Consider the following 17,846-nt stretch of genomic DNA (forward strand, 5'->3'; position numbering starts at 1 on the left):
CTTAAACCTCACTTCCAAAGCATGCGTCAAGTGTTTTAGTTGAACACTGGGTTCTTTTCAGCGAGCGACATGGCTGTACAATGAAGTATATGCTTTACCCTGAGGAAGGAGTCCAGGGATCCGTTCTCCATGAACTCTGTAATGATCATGACAGGGCTGCTCTTGGTCACCACTCCCTCCAGGTGGATGATGTTGGGGTGGTCAAACTGGCCCATGATGGATGCCTCGCTCAGGAAGTCCCGCCTCTGGCGATCTGTGTAGCCCCCCTTGAGTGTCTTAATAGCCACTAGAATCTCTCGTTTCCCAGGCAGACGCAGGTTTCCACTGCACACCTCTCCAAACTCTCCTATAGTGAAAGAGATGAGACGATGACTGATTTGTATGTACGCAAATGGCAAAGTACCAGCACAAAAAAAGTGGAACCTCCATTCCCAGGAACATCTTCTAAACACTATGATCCTTGAAATACTGTGGGAACTGAAACGTATTATATGGATGCATTTATTACAACATAGAGACATGTCTTACATTTCTGGTGTTCTTCTAATGCATCTAAGAATCACTACACCATGTGTATGTACTGTAGCAGCCTGCAGTATGGGACGCATTGTAATTTTACCTGCACCAATGACTTGCTCAATCTTCACACAGGAGATGTCAATCTCCTTGGCAAACTCCCTGACGGCCTCATTTGGGTCCTCATATGTGAAGGGATCAATGTAGATCTTCATTCCTGGTGACACTGGGACAAAGTAGTGTCAGAAGAAACCAGTTTACTGTAGGTATAGAGAACACTGTGGAAAAAATGTTTTAGAATGATCTTTATACCCTCAACTCCTATCTAGAAACATAGAGGAAACTATGGATAGCTTTTCTATAATTTCCCCCACAACAATAACTGAAACTCTGAAGCCTAGAGCAAAACAAGCACAGCATTTGCAAAACTACTTAAAATACAACATTTAGTTTGTTTTAAAGCATGTGACTTACAGTGACCACTGGTGTAGTGTTGAAGCTGCTTGTCTGTGTACTCAGATTCTGGTCTATCTGATCCCCTTCTGTTGTGGACACACAGAAAGAACAAGTATAAAAGTATGCTCAGTGGAGTTCAAATCTTGTTAAGTAAAGCAGATTTGGGGAGGACCCATGCACTGGATCTTTTCAGGGACCCCCAGCTATTTCTGTGGACAGCCCTGAGTGTAATCTATTAAATGAAGCCATTATGGGTTTAGGCTGACTGTAACTGCAGTGTAGCTGTGTGAAAGAGGCTGCATGCACAATTATGCATTAGAGAGACTGCTAACCATGTTAATTAATTAACTGATGTTGAAATGTAATGCTGAAATTAATTCTAATAAGCAAAAGGGATGAAAATAACATTAGAGGAGCCACTTTTGTTCCACATCAGAAGTGAACTGGCCACGGCATTGAATGCAAATTTTGTCCAGCCCTGTCTCGACCTGGATTCAAACCTGTGTCTCCCATATGGGGGTCAGACAGCGGACACACACATGCACACGCGCACACACGCATGCACGCAAGCGCCCTACATACATGAACCAAAGAATAAACAATCTATGCTATTTAAAGTGTGAATTCTATTTGGGGAATAATTCTTATGAACATTTATATAACATGACCTCTCTAGGATATAAATTCAGGCAAACTACTGTACGTTGTAGTTTGTTTTCTGTGAGCTGTTAACAGCTGTAACTTGAAAGGTGCGTTCATTGAAGCGCATATCACCAGGTCAGGCGCTAACAGACTAAAAAGGGATGTAAAAGAGGGACATAATATATATATATATATATATATATATATATATATATATAATATAATATAATACACCAGAGACACTATACCCACGGCCACGCTAGCCATGGAGGTTTCAGCTGACAATACTTGGGCTCTTAGAGTTGATGGGAGATTTTGTTAGCGGCTATGTGGAACTCAGAGAAAACACTGCTTGGTTGTTCTAGGCCAAGTGTGCCAGATTACTGCCCTCAAACTAGAAGTCCAGGTCTATTTGTACAGGAAGGCAGCACATGTGCAAGCATGCTTGCAAGCTCACCGAAGTGCCCCTGAGTACAGGTACACATCTGTCATGAACGCAAATCTGCTTTAAGGGTTTGCAAAGCAAGGCAGACAACATCTTCTTTGAATTTCCTGAAAAGTAAAGGTTTTGGGCCAATTTGGTTTTGGTCCATCTGACAGCAAAGATATACTGGAAGAAAACGCTTGTTTTTGTCCTCATAAAAACACAGAACATGCATATGTGTTGGTAGTGGTAATAATGGCATCTGCTTATGACCGACGTTGTGCTGCGTGACTGACCGGTTACAGACAATGATGAGCACAGTGATGGCGATGATGAAGACCACGCCTGCAGCAGCTGAGCCAATGATCAGAGGCAGCTTCTCCTGGATGTTGGAATTATATTCCTCTGCAAATAAAAACACAGTAAGCCGTGACGGTTTTCTGACTGATCAAAAGACAACAAACTGCACAATCCTCATTTATATCTGAGATTCTCAAAATAGGCTAACATGAGCACTATGTCAGTGTTTATGTCAGTCCATATGATAAGAGATCGATATAATGCATAGTGTGTGCATACATGCTCAGGAAAAATCGTCCTCTCAGGACACCACAACAATCTATTAACAGGCTTTGTTGGACTATAATAATGTGTGTATACTGTACTCTATACTGTATGTGTACATAATTTCCTGCCCTGCGTCAAACCTGAGCGACCTGAGACAAATTCAGAGCCATCCTGGCTGACAGGACACAATACAGCTGAATTAAAATAAACTGCATTCAAATGATTCAATGGAATAATTGAATGAACTGAAAAAAAATGTTTTCAACTTTGCTATTATATCCCTTCTTCTCTTGAAAACCTTTGAGACAAAGAGATCTTCAGCATACCTTCAGTCATAGTTTGGAAGTACATCTTGCCACTAAATCGGCCAAATCCGGCCACAGTCCGAGCTCGCACTTGGAAGACGTATATAGCTCCAGGCCTCAGCCCTCTTATGACTGCAGTGTTGGTCTGACTCCTCACCACAGAGGAGTTCCACTCTGCCTGGTTCTGAAACATAGATGGGCTCATTCAGGTTCCCCATAGTTACATCTACACAAAATGATAACCTGACACGGTCACATTTACAAAGTCAAATTTCTTTTGAAAGTCAGACTAAAAAGGCAAACCTGAGGTGAGCATAGTTGAGCCGCAGTGCTGTGTTTCAACTTAGTTTTTTACATTTTCAGTGGCTTCTGGTGGACAGCCTCATTACATAACAGTGTTGTGCACAGCTCAACTAATTAAAGGCCCATTGCATACACCCCATGAAGTCCCACGGTGTAGTTTACTGTCAATCCTCAGATAAATCATCTCTGTTCAATAAATGTATAAATGTCAAGTGTTTTTCTCGCCCCAAAATATCCAAAAATAAGTGTTATGTCTATCTTTGCTTAGCATTCCAGGACCTATTAATTATGCCAAAATGCCACACCCTCATTAATTTTTTTTGGCCTGCATAACAGATGTTTATGCAGGTCTTTGGTATTCGATGCGTGACATTGCACCCTGTCTGAGTTGCGTGCCCTGCGTCAGACCAGTTTTCAGTGCGGTGTCTTACTAAATAAAGTACATCAATCAATCAATCAGTCTGAAGACCAGATTTTTGTTGTAAATATCTGTATTAAATGCGGAGATATACAAGAAACTACTAGTTTTCATGTGTACGCTTAATAGACATAAGCCAAACAAAAGCTAGATTTTAGGGGGGGGGGGGGTAGAATCAACACAGAACATTTTCACATAAACATAGTCAAATCAGTGGATAAAATATGCCACAAAGCCTCATTGATTCATGATTATAAAAAAACAGCTTAAAGTGCATATTGGACTAAAGACCTGGTTGACAATACCTTGTCATAGTATTGGAGCTCATAGTCCAGGATAAGTCCATTTGGCTGGTCGGGCTGTGACCAGGATAAAGTGATGCTATTGGGGGTTCTGCTGACCTGGTGCATAATGGACACGGCTGATGGTGCTGAGAACGTCAAAGACCCAGAGACAGAAAGTTAGGACAGGCAAAAGCATGAGAGAAAACATGATGTGCCAGACAGATAGACTGGGCCAAGACAATGCTGACAAGAGCAACCAGGCGTTCAATATAGGAGAGTTAGCAGAGTCAGCAAATGGTGCTTCTTCTTGCACAGCAAACGTGTTAATTGGACCCTCACGGGTCAGCGCCGACTTCAGAGTCGACCTACCAGCTTGGTTGGTGGTGATGTTGACAGCCGCATACTGCGGCGAGTAGAGACTCTGGTCCGACACCCCGTTCACGGCTTGGATCTCGAACGTGTACTGGGTGTGGGCCAGGAGGTCGCTGATGTGGACCTGCGTCTCGGTCAGACCGAGCTGGCGTGGCACAAACTGCACGTTGTCGCCACAGCGGGTGCAGCCACCGCGCCCGGCACCGCAGCTCTTGCAGATGATGTTGTAGACGACGTCCTCACGGCCACCGCCTTCCAGCGGCGCAGTCCACTCCAGCTTCAGAGATGTCTCATTCACTATAGAGATGACATTCTGCGGCACAGATGGAATAGCTGCAAGGAATAGGGGGAATAAGAGCTATGATATGAGAGTAGCCCATGTGCCATTTACAAAGCTTGTGTTTTCTCGTTTTTTTCCCCTCTTACTCCATAATGTAGAGTAGCTACTTATTTTTACTAATTTCGTCAATTTAGTCATTACACCTATAAATCCTCCCCACACATTTCTGTTTTGCCACTGCTATTGTACCCTACTGCTTCACCAGTGAGGAGCCTCGACAGGGAGGACGTGGCACCTTCGTCCTACTCGTCCTGTTCAACCCCACCAGACTGTAGGAGTTGCTAGTGCAGCGACAATGATCACCCTCCCTGCCTTGCTTCCTACTATGCACACAGCCAATTCTGTTTGTATAGATGCTGGATTATTTTATTATTTTTGCACAGAGGCAGGCAAGCTTAAGAACAAGTTCTTATTTACAAGGCAAGGCCTCTTGAGGGAGTGGGGAAGGGGGCTAATAATAAGTATAATTATACATACTGGTGCAAGGCATCTGCTGTGGATCAGAGTCGGTACGGTAGTAGCTGGTGTGGCACACGCAGTTGGTGGCTGCCTCACTAGTGGTGCGGCTGTTGATGGGACACTGCAGACAGTTGTGGTCCCCCTGTGAGGTCTTGAAGTTCCCCGGCAAGCAAGCTGCAAGGGACAGTGACATTGAATTATAACGTGACAGTAGACAGAACCAGTGCACTGTATTTTATTTTTTTTTAATTATCCCGCGATTTTGCAACCCTTATTTTTCACCCGGTGCCAATTTTCTAAGTGATCCTGGGCGCTACACTCCCCTCACCAGCCTAGGGAGGCCAGGGCCGAGCTCATGCCTCCTTCAATGCTTGAGAGCCAACTGACCTTCTTGTCACCTGACAGGGGGGAGTTTCCCTGGTTGGACGTAGCGCGTGGAGTTATTCCAACCAGTTCCCTTCTCCTCCATCAGGCGCCCCGGCTGTCATGGGGGAGGCGGTATAGTGACCAGGATTACTACATGTTTTTCTGAGGGTATTAACTACCCTGAGAGACACGGGAGAACATGCAAACTCCACACAGAGTAGGCCCTTTCGCCAACCCCACCTAGGGTATGGGCGCTGATGACGCGGAGGAGAAGACACGCCCCCAGCGCCCACAGCGTCCCCGGCGGGAATCGAACCCAGGACCTTCTAGCTGTGAGGCGACAACACTACCGACTGCGCCACCGTGCCCTAAAACCAGTGCACTGTAAAGAATCCTCATGTAAAGCTGAGAGTGCACAATGTAATTTTGCATTGACTACGGTTAGCCATTGACTACGGCTCATGGTATATTTAACATGAATGGCAACCATTTTCTACAGCATAACTTTGGTTTGTTTGATTTTCAAGGAAACCATTAGACTCCATTAATTTCAATATTATTTTTTCATTACGGTTCAATGCTTTAAAATGCAGATTCAGTCTAGCCAAAAATAGACAGAGAAACATGTGCAGCCAACACATTGACGCAATTATTCAGATACATTCTGGCATATTTTAATGACTATGGAGAAAGAATAAAGCTATCAACAGCAAAATGGTCTATGTTTGTGTATGATAAATGGCCGAAGCTATGAACAGACAATGACATGTAGCCTATTGATGTCCAAATGGTGACTGATCTAGGAGTTGAAGCTTATCCTATACTTGGACACATTAACCTACAGAAACGTTTGGGTGGCGCAGTGAGTCGAGAAACTTTCTTGTCTGCCCTGATTATGTCCATCGATATTGTGTAACACACTGTCAATATTGACACGTACTACACACATTCATTATGTTACTGGACTAAAATGGGTCAAGCTGGAAATAAATAGTCAATAATCAATAGTGCCTGCACAGTTAAATCCTCCTCAGCGTTCATTTTATCCATTTGTATCTTTTCTTTTTATCCATTTGCAACTGAGATTGTGCAAATGTGACCAATTATACCCACTAGTGTCAATTTGATAGCATTTGTACACTCTCAGAGTTAAATTCTCTGCAAACATTGATTACAGGACTATACTTGTTACTGTAAACGCTGTAACAATCCTGCAGCATTCATGCTCCTTATAATGAATACGTGTGTGTGTGTGTGTAGACCAGTGGTGGAAAGTAAGTAAGTACTGTACTTAAGTACAATTTTGAGGTACTTTTAACTTTACTGGACTATTATTAGTTACTTTGTAGATTTTGATTATTATTACAAACCATACATTAACCACTTCAGCCCTACACATTTCGGCCGGTTGAAGCTCACAATTGCATCGCGATGCGTTGCATCGCTATTTTTCTTTTTTTTAAATTAGAAAACTTGTGAAATGGGACATTCTGCATAATGACTACTTCTTTTGGTACTTTGGTACATTTTGATAGCAATACTTTTGTACTTTTACTCAAGTACAATTTTTATTCCAGACTTTAACTTATTTTATTTCTTATAGTATTTCTATATAAATTGATACTTTTACTTAAGTAAAACATTTCAGTACTTTTCCCACCACTGGTGTAGACAGAGACACACATATTGGACGATGATGGAGGAGGTCTGCTCCCCGCTGAGTGCATTGGGCCACATCGTGGGGATGCACACAAGACCACCACAGCAACAGGTTGTCACTGACAACGTGTTGTTGCCCCAGGCAGCTGGTGACCTCATGCTTGAACAATTAGTTCAGAACGGTCCACAGAAACAAATCTCAGTGAGAGGAGAAACGCACGCATGCACACACTACTGCAACTAAATTGTGCAGTGTGCAGTGATAGCTATTTTTACGATACGATATTTTATGGGCTTCTCTGCATTTATTTGGATATTACAGTGTAGATTGACAGGAAACAGGAGAGAGAGAGATGGGGAGTGATGTGCAAAGGCCATCGGGCTCGGGAATCAAACCCGCGACTCACATTACAGCCTATATGTGGTATGACCTAACCACTAGGCCATCAGCCGCCCCAACGTGATAGCTTTTTGACTCTGGGTGGTCGCATGCAAAAGGAAACAAACAACAATTGATCCAGCCACTGTAAAATGCAGAACCATGCACTTGGCCCAGGTTCTGAACATGCTGTAGCACTGATACATCCCGGATTTAAATAGGAATGCAGCTTTGCTCTCTACACTGGCCAATGTGTTCCTGTGCTCATACAAGACAGCATATGTTTAGTCATACAAGTCTGCACGCGGCATCTCAAAAAGGTCAGCTTATGGATGTGACGCGCAACGTGATTCCTCTAGACCCTGTCAGCTCTGTTGTTTGCGGCGGGAATATGAGGATTAGGTAGGGAAGTCTGGGATTGTCCTGCTCACTGCTCACTCATCCAGGCACTATTGTTCTGAGAGGGAAGGGATCTGAAATGGGTTCAAAGGAGGGAAGGAAGAAAGAAAGAAAGAAAGAAAGAAAGAAAGAAAGAAAGAAAGAAAGAAAGACACTGTGGACACTCTTGTCTGACAGTCTGACACTGTCTGAAATCTCTCCGTCTTTGTTCTGCATTAATGGTCTCATCTCAACACAGTATTCATTCATCCATATTTCATGTTTCACTACTGTCTGGAGCTTCCAGTCCATTTTCCTACATACAGTATTAATTAAAGCCATACATTCACACAGAATATTGGAGCATTATATCTACAGTATGTGTATGCCGGATATGAACTGTCTAGAGAACTTCCATAATCAAAATATAGCTCTGTCAGTTTCAAATGCGCAAGATGATAAATTATGACTTAATTGGCATAACGACTACATTTGGGAGAAACAGGGGTAAAAATAATTGGCTACTCTAAATTAATTTTAATAAACTAGGAAAAGTGCTCCTCGGGGCACAGGTTTCCGCCAAGTCAGGTAGGTTATTGTGGGCCAGCAATGTTCGGAATTCAGTCATTATAGAGGTGAGTGGAATCTGTAGAAGTTGAGGGATTAATGTTGATGAAGTTTTTGCACAATATGTTGATTCGTGGGAGTGTAGAATATAGTTTTGTGTTTGACTTACTGTTAATTGTATTGTTATTAATGTGAAGTGGCTTGTTATAGTCAGACAATTTTTGGGTGGAGGTTCTTTAGTGGCGTAGTTGGAGTGTTTAGGTAAGTTTCATGATGATGGGTTTAGTTGCAGACAATTGTTCAAGTCGCTCCGGTCCGAGTCCAAGTCGAGTCCCAAGTGGCGACGTGAGAAAGTGATGGATTACGCAGAGACTTTATTGCTGTTACCATGGATAAAGTATACAGTCGAGTCACGAGTCACTTCACTACAGTACATCATGATCGGTGTGATCCTGATTCGACAGTGGTGAGTGACTTTCATGTTTACAAGTACGTATATCTCGCTGGCTGGTGCTACTGTTGTTGTTGATTTATTATTAGATTTAAAGTGAGTACTGAGCACAGTGAGCAGCACCACCTCTCCTCCTGGCATGGCAAATTGAATAACTTTGGGGACTTCTGTTGCTGTTGCCATTGTTGTTTTTCCTGCTGCTGTGGCGCAGTGCCCCAGCTGTTCTGCACGCACGCACTGATCAGGGTTGCCAAATCTGCTTATTATAATTTCGAAGGATTTTATTTGAAAATAGCCGATCTACAAGCTGCTCACAACGCGTCGCATCGCGACGCGTTGTGAGCTTGTAGATCTGCTATTTTCAAATAGCTGATGTATATGTTAGAGTGCTCATGTGGCCCATAGTAGCTTGACTCGCTTCTTTTGGGCTGGTTTTGGGCTAGTTTTCCTAGACCTGGTTGCTTGTTTTTCCTCACAGAAAATCTGGCAACACTGGCACTGATGATAACTGGACGGCAGCCGTCGTAGAATCAAAATGACCCCGCTGGGGGTGGCGGTGGCGTTTGCACAGTACACACACAGAGAAAAACAAAACAAGTCATCCGAGTCATCTTGTCTCGAGTCGAGTCAAGTCGGGAGTCATTGGCTAGCAAGTCGGAGTTGAGTCTCAAGTCTCGTTGGTCTTTTACCTTCCAAGTCCGAGTTGAGTCGCAAGTCTTTACATTCAAAGTCCGAGTCGAGTCGCAAGTCGTCAAATATGCGACTCGAGTCAGACTCGAGTCGAGTCACTATGACTCGAGTCCAATTGTCTGTTTAGTTGCGATGGACATTAGGTGGGGATTAATATGTACGTAGTTCGTCACTGATGCTGCGTTCATGATTTGAGGAATTTTGTTCAAAGTGAACCACTCCTGCAAACTTTAACAAACAACGTCTTGATCACATACAATTTACAATTTAAGCATTTAGCAGATGCTCTTAATCCAAAGCGATTTACAGTAAGCAAGGAAAAAACAAGGTTATACATCAAATGCATAGCAATAGTAATCTAGGATCATAGGTAAACCAAGAACCTATCATCAGTCTAAACAGCCTTTGCATAAGCCTGCAAGGTCGTCAACGCTAGGGCAAGTGCAAGTGCAAGTGCTACGGCAAGTGCTACGGGCTATAGAGATACTGTGTACCGATTTGCGTTATGTTTGGACAAAATCTGTATGAGTAATATAAAAAAAATGTTTAGCAAAAATCGGCCTCCTGGTGGCACTATAATAGGCCAGTGTGAAAGGTTTTGGGGGAGAGGTTCTGCTCTAGCTTGCAGGGAGTGTGTGCACAGTTTCACGTCGATCGGGCCAACAGTGCCGGATTTTAGCTGTTCAACGACGGACGGACAGACACACGGACACACGGACGGACGGACGGACGGACGGACGGACAGACAGACGGGGCAAAACATAGTCTAGACAAAAATCACTGTGGACACTCTTGTCTGACAGTCTGACACTGTCTGAAATGTCATCTCTCCATTGTCTTTGTTCTGCATCAATGGGTTCATCTCAACACAGTATTCCTTCATCCATCTTTCATGTTTCACTATTGTCTGGAGCTTCCAGCCCATTTCCCTATACAGTATTCATTAAAGCCATACAGTCAGACAGATTATTGAAGCATTTTATCTAAAGTATATGTACATCAAAAATGAACTGTCTAGAACTTCCAAAATCAAAATATTGCTCTGTCAGTTTCAAATGTCTCAGTTGATCAATCATAATCAATAAGTTGAAATAAAATCACAGAGGACAGCATTTCAACAGCAGAGTCCATAATACGATTTTTACATCAAGCTGTTGCATTGGGTGCATAAAGCACATTTGGATCTAAAGTTGTAATCCATCATTGTCAAAACAGGAGGACTAAAATAAATAATACTAATATATTTGTTTTATAAAGACAGCAGTTGCAGTGCAGTGCTACAGACTTTGTCACTGACTGACTTAGAGTTGACATGCAGCAACAACAACAACAACAGCACAATTACATTTGTGATTATGTGGCACACCTAAATACGTGAGTGACCTCGGTGCTCAAACGGTATGCTGCAGGGAGAGAACGCCCCACATATTCCCATCAGCCACTCTTGGGAGATACCCAGTTTAATTAGACTAGCAGTCTGGACTTTTCACAACTGCACACTACAGCAATTAAATGTCTTGCTCAAAGACACGTTGATAATTGACTGCTGGAGACTGATCCCTGTGGGTGCACAGAAAATCTAAAGTGTGCTACAGCAGTTAGTTTCTTCCCATATACATAATATGATAATTAAGTCACTCCCATTTTCGGCCACAGCCTGAAAACTCACCTCAAACTCGCCTCCTACTATTAGGACTCCTCATTACTTCCATTACATCCCTTCTTCTCACCTTTTTTTCTTCTTTTAATAGATGCTATAGTTGTACTATGCAGATGGGAATAAGTTATCAGGCTTCTTTGTGTTTTATCCTTTTGACAGATATGCACAAATATATCTATATGCATTTTTGTCAATACAAATTTTAATTAATCAATCAGATGTATGTCGGTTACTTGTTCACATACGTTGTTTGCTTGACAATGTTATTTACATTGCATGTTGCTTATTCAGACACTAGGTTGGATTTTTACCTGGTATCCACTATCCAAGTTACTTTATTTTCCTTTGCACTGCACTCCACTTACGTGACCATTTACCCTGTCGTTTGTAGAATATAGGGTTCATGTCATTTACTCTGATCTTGCACTTCTAAGTCTGGATAAGAGCGTGTGCTAAATGCCCTAAATTCATAATTTAGGGCATAGTAATTGTAAATTGAGACGACACGACGTGTCATACCGACTCACCAGTATTTCACTTTGCCCTTATGAAAGACCTAACCGACCGTGACACTCCACAAAGGTCAAATGATAAACAGGGCCTGACTTGTTGCTCCACCAGGTACGGAAAACACAACATTAACAACACACTGTCAGAACACATAACAGCAGATATTCTGGAGAATTACGTCTGATTTATACCGTAGATTAATTGTTAACCACTTAAACCCCAGCATCCGTATGGTGGGGAAAACCTTCGCAGAGAAGAGCACATCTACTGTACGTACAATCTGTGAGATTATAGATCGAAGAGCGAAAACAGAAAAGTCACAAGTACAGAGCCTGGGGGTCTCACCTCAACCAAGTATAGGGTTTAAGCGATTAATGACGACTGCTCATTCACTTTCCACAAAATGTATTCTCCAGCCAGTCGTGGGATTTCACCAGCCATGTGGCCACTTCTCTTATCGTTAGGCTCCGTACCACAGACACACTCACCACTTTCATTAACTGTATCCCACGAGGATGCAACAGGGGCCAGCCTTTTTTTTCTTTTCTTTTTTAGACGATCCATTTTCTTAATCATTTTATCAATTTATTTTGTATAGTATAGAGACAGGAAATTGAGGTCAGAGAAGGGGGAGAAAAACATGCAACACAGGTTTCTTGCCAGAATTGAACCAGTTTTACTGTATGTGGTCGACCGCACTAACCGGTAATCCACCAGTGTGCTTCCCCACCACAGCATGACGCTTTCATTTGAATCACACCCTACAGTAGATGGTGACAGGATGAAAGAAGACGGATGACGTGTGCAGCCATAGCACTAAAACAAAGGGTATATTAATGTGTGACTAAATGATGTGACAGATGATGTAGAGAAGTGAAAAGTAATCTAGGATTATAGGACCACAATGGAAACAAGTCCCCAGGACTTTTTTGTGTTATCCTTGTAGTATACAGCCCAGGGGGACCCCGAGTATATAGGGTTTAAGTGGTTGGGCTGATTAAAAATGTATGAACCCTCCAAGGTTGCATGTACCACTTGAACCCCAGAATCCATATTCTGGGGGGAACATTAGGCCTGTCATGTTGAGACACGTTGTGAGCTTGTAGATCGGCTATATTGGGCAAAGGGATTTGGTGTTGAAGCAAAAAAGCTATCAAAGTACGGAGCCAAATCACATCCATTTTACTACGTCTAGAGGGTTTGGTTAAACCTTGCTTAAAGACACAGATTGATGCCTGCAGGTAACATAGATTTATTTTTTTAAAGCAGCACTATGTAACTTTTCTCTTCTAACCCGGTTTCCTGCGCAAGTGCTGACATTTTTACCTGCCTGCTTGTTCAGGGGATAAATGTAATCAATCTTGACCATCAGGTCAACATTCGTGTCAGATCCTGTGTATAGGTGAGATCCTGTATATAACCCACATCCTGTATATTGACACAATCTAAATATCTCAATAAAAGAGCAGGGAGACAAAATACAACCACCCCAATTGTATAAGTTATATTCTATTACAGTAAGATTCTCTACCATACAGATTGGACAAAATATATTTGTATTCATAAAAAAATTACTTTAATAACTGTGGAAATGAAAGAGGTAGGAAGAAAGAATCTGGTGGTATAAAAGAAAGCAAGAAAAAGAATGATGAAAGAGAGCAAGACGCAAATTAGAACAAATTAAAAAAGAAGATGCAACGGGTGAGAAGGACAGAGGGACAGAGAGAGAGAGAGAGAGAGAGAGAGAGAGAGAGAGAGGGGGGGGGGGGGACAGTGAGACATACAGGAGAATTAGAGAGCATGAGAGAGACACTGAGATGTGGATGATTCACTATGATCGGTGGTGAATAAAAAGGATGTTTTTTCCCTTCTTGTATTTACAGAAGCACTGACCCGTTACTAAGGGTTTGGGATTGGAGTCTGCCCTGACATAGCATGCCTGCTTTTCTTTCAAATGACTACCTCTTTCTGAGTCCGACGCAGATTAGTCTTTCTTCCACCGAGCCTAACTTTTAGCCTGGTATGAGAACTTCCACTGGTGTGAGAACATAGTACACTAATTTGTACACATCCATAGATACACTTACACAATTGTCATGGTATCATCATCAGATCAGCTGGTCTGTATTTTGACATTAGTTATAGGTTCGAAATGGTGTCAGACTTTTGTACTGTAGCTAGAATAAATAGCAAATCCACTCCTCAGCCGAGAGTTGTCAATAAGGACTCTATAATGAGTCTGAACACACATCAAGGCGAAGCCTCACTTTGACTGTGGCAAACCAATTATTGTAAAAAAGAAAAGAACAAAAGGCTCAATCATTGCACTTACTGTATAGGCTAATGATATCCTCTGACTGCAAAAGGGTTTATTTGTCAGATCTGATATTTAAAGGTCTAGCTTTGCCGCTACTGCATAAATGCTTTTCTCCATGGCCCTGTAACATATGCAGAGCAGACCAATTCCAAAATCTAAATGATAAATAATAATTATATCATAATCATAATACATACTTTAGGCTATTTCTTACATGTTTACTAATCATTAGCATTAGTTTATCAGATCAATGGACCCTGAGTATTCTCCTACAAAAATAAAACAATTATTTTATTATTAATGGATGAATATTTCTATGCCTTAACTGAGATATCTTAACTTACATGTCTCAATCTGTCTTTTCCCCTCAAATTTTGAAGAAAAGTAATCACCTGCTTTTTACAAAAAAAAATGTTTTCTTTATATAGTGTTTGCAATGGGTTACATTTAACATTGTGATTTTTAATCAGATTATCATAATCCTCTTCTTACATCCTCTTATCTGTTACTCTACCACCCTGTCTTGGAAGCCTATTGGATGACACCAATGATGGAGTAAAGACCGCATGATAATGACATGTGTATAAATGCATAGACAGAACATACTGTACAAAACCATCTGTCCAATGGCGGAGAAAGAGAGCAAGCAGCGTTGCTTTGCATGCTGTGGTGGTAATGCGTGTCTATTAATGCCCTGGTACCCCCTGGCAATCTGTGGCAAACATTGTGCCTCTTTTCCTGTGCCATTAGACTATGACTCGAAAATAATGTAATTCTGTGTCACTTCAGTTGTATGTTTCTTCAGGTTAAAAACATCTTCCACCCTTAGGGCCACACGGAGAGTCAACTAAAGTCACAACAGATGGCAAACGTTGGAATTAATGTGAGATCATATTGTCATTTCCCTAGCAAAGAACTCACAAAGCCACATTTCTAGGAAAGAGAGAAGAGATGTCTAGGAGTATCAAGTGCCATAATCTCATGGATTCAAGCATTATAAAATCTCACGACTAAAAAACTGTTGTTGTTGGGCCAAGTCCTAATATGCGACACACGCAAATGCGCACGCGTGCACGCGCACGCACGCACGCACGCACGCACACACACACACACACACACACACACACACACACACACACACACACACACACACACACACACACACACACACACACACACACACACACACACACACACACACACACACACACACACACACACACACACACACACACAAGCTGTGTTTCATAAACAATTAGCACAATATGTAGAATTAAACAAAATAAAAATAAAATAAGCCAGACACCAGAGGGTTAAACCTTATGGAATGATTGAACGTGTATTCTATTGCTAGTTTGACCTCTTCAAATACTCTTTAATCTTAAAATAACCATAAATAGGCGATCAACAAGCTTACAACACGTCGCAGCATGTCGTGTTGTAAGCTTGTAGATTGCCGAAAAAAGCTTATAACACGTCGCAGTGCATGACACGCTTCCGTAGAAGACATGTTGGCTACTATGGAATCGTCGTGGTGACTGAGAACTTTAATCCATGTAATCTCAATGGCATCACAAGATCTTTGCTTATAGGCTTGAGGTGTTGGTACTTTTTTTGTCCTCAACTGTTACATGAAGTGATCAGAAAAACTATAGCTGAACATCACTTGCTCTGACAGATCCTAACCATGACAGCTCAGTTTATAATGCATGAGCCAACTATAGATTCCACAGTATATATAGCAACGTGGAGGAGCAGGGAGGTGCCTGGTGGATACAAAGCCGTGACCATCATATGAGGACTGTCAGGCCAAATCACAATCAAAACAGACTCTGCAACGATTTTCACAAAGAGCGAACCATGCACAACGGTGCAGAGGATGGTCACATATGCACCCGCTGGGGGAGTCTAGATAATATCATTACCACTGTTTACTGGGAGGGATGGGATGGACATCATTAATTAGACTTTCTGGTCTAATCATCAGGGAAACAGTCTGCAGCCACATTTTACACAGTTCAATTAGTTCTCTGGAGGTGCCCTGGAGTAAGGCAGATGCTCTACCAACACTAGTTCCTGTGTGAACAATGCATGAATATTCCAAGGGTAAATTTCCAACTACTGGTGAATAATCACTGCTGATTATTTTTACTGATTCATATTTATATACAGTACTGTGCATTGTATAAGTATATATCACAGGGTGCATAGGTGGAAAAGCTAATATTTATAGCTGTTGTTTTCAAACATTCAAGACAAGTGATCGAGGACATGACTGAATGAAAAATAAGATCCCTGATTTTTACTCGTCTCCTGTAACTATTTCAACTCTTAAAGGACCATACAAGTCGTATAGTATGTTTAGCCCACTCACTACGACTCACTGTAAGTTTTACATTACTGTTGGACATTTTCTAAACTGTTTGATTGCTTCTTACCAGATTTGTCATTCAATATTTCGGGTGATAAACCCAAGTCATGGATGCTTGAATTACAATCAGAAAACAATCTTTTCTACAGGGATTATTTTCGGCCACGCTTTTTAAATGAATCTGAAGAAAGAAAAAAATGAGATAATGTTTGCTCCTTTAACTGTCAATGATCATCTGGAGTTTGTCCATTGCATGCATTCTGTGGTTGCCATTTTCTATAAAAGCATTGATTTGAAGTATAGTGTTTTAAGTCGTTGAACACAGAAACCTAACTGCTCCTTACCTCTGCACAGAGTGCCATTCTCCACTGCCTCAAACCCGGCTTTACACATGCAGCGACCAATGGGCACCATCCACTCTCCATCCCCGTTACAGTACAGCTTGATAGGAACATCCACCTCTTCTCCATTGGGCACACATAGACCTCTGGCCGCAACTAAGGAAGTGCTTTCAGCCCCAGACAGTGTCTCTGGGAAAACTGCACCGTTCCGGATGACACGAGCACACTTCCTGTAGAAGACCCGCACGGCGATGAGCGACATGCACGCGCCGTAATCCTGAAAGGCCAGGTAGAAGCCATTCCTTGACACGGGTCCAAAACTACGCACTTCGCTGTTTATCTTCATGATGCGGCCTCCCAGATCCACCTGAGAGAAGCTCTCGTCAGCTGCGATCGTGTCCACTTTGACCCAGGGGTTCTCCATCCAGCCTGGGGACGCTTTTGTGGCCGTGTCCGAGTCTGACTCGTAGTAGTACAGGTTGAATGTCTCCTTGCAGGAGCCAGGGACATTGGGTATAGAGCTGCAGTCACGCACAGAGAACTTCATCTGGACGTGGATGCGCTGAGCGCCACTTCGCCGGATGTACTTGGTGCGTACCCAGTTGTTTTGGCTGTTGTCAAAAACGTTGCACACCTGATAAGTGCGGATGGTGTTCATGTTTTCATCATAGCCGCTCACCTCCTCCCACTGGAAGAATGACATATGGGAAATTCAATTATTTTACTATAGGCTACTTGGTGTTTATTTTAAATGAAGCGAGAATGTGTTGTGTTTACATAACCTCAGTGGACTTTTGTGTTTTTACAACTCAGTAACTTGTGCATTGTTGGAAGCACTTGACCGAATATCATATAAATATTGTATACAAATATTTTATTATACAATGAATTCTTACATCATTTCTTTTTTTTTATAGAATTTAATATTATTTATTTGGCTTGGGAATAGCCAGTCAAACAGGTGAAGCAGCATTTATAGTCTAATAATAGTCAACATACATGCCATTATGTCATCAGATTTGTATGAACAGTCACTGTAAAATAAACAATACAAATAAACAATGGTTTATT

The 17,846-nt window shown here is 42.0% G+C and overlaps 1 protein-coding gene across 2 annotated transcripts in view; it reads right to left on the reverse strand.

The window, feature by feature from the left end:
* Positions 1-17,846, reverse strand: part of ephb2a (eph receptor B2a) — a gene marked incomplete at both ends in the record, with an annotated part of 47,666 nt that overhangs the window by 10,787 nt on the left and 19,033 nt on the right. For both annotated transcript variants that reach the window (XM_080443579.1, XM_080443580.1), the window contains 9 exons: positions 99-346; positions 620-742; positions 991-1,058; positions 2,335-2,443; positions 2,932-3,094; positions 3,937-4,061; positions 4,285-4,620; positions 5,105-5,260; positions 16,779-17,463. In XM_080443579.1, coding sequence (XP_080299705.1) covers positions 99-346; positions 620-742; positions 991-1,058; positions 2,335-2,443; positions 2,932-3,094; positions 3,937-4,061; positions 4,285-4,620; positions 5,105-5,260; positions 16,779-17,463 — 2,013 coding nt within the window. The remainder of the gene's footprint in view (positions 1-98; positions 347-619; positions 743-990; positions 1,059-2,334; positions 2,444-2,931; positions 3,095-3,936; positions 4,062-4,284; positions 4,621-5,104; positions 5,261-16,778; positions 17,464-17,846) is intronic.

This window comes from Gymnoscopelus braueri (assembly GCF_963280865.1).
Source record: "Gymnoscopelus braueri genome assembly, chromosome: 12".
In the NCBI taxonomy this organism is placed as follows: domain Eukaryota; kingdom Metazoa; phylum Chordata; class Actinopteri; order Myctophiformes; family Myctophidae; genus Gymnoscopelus; species Gymnoscopelus braueri.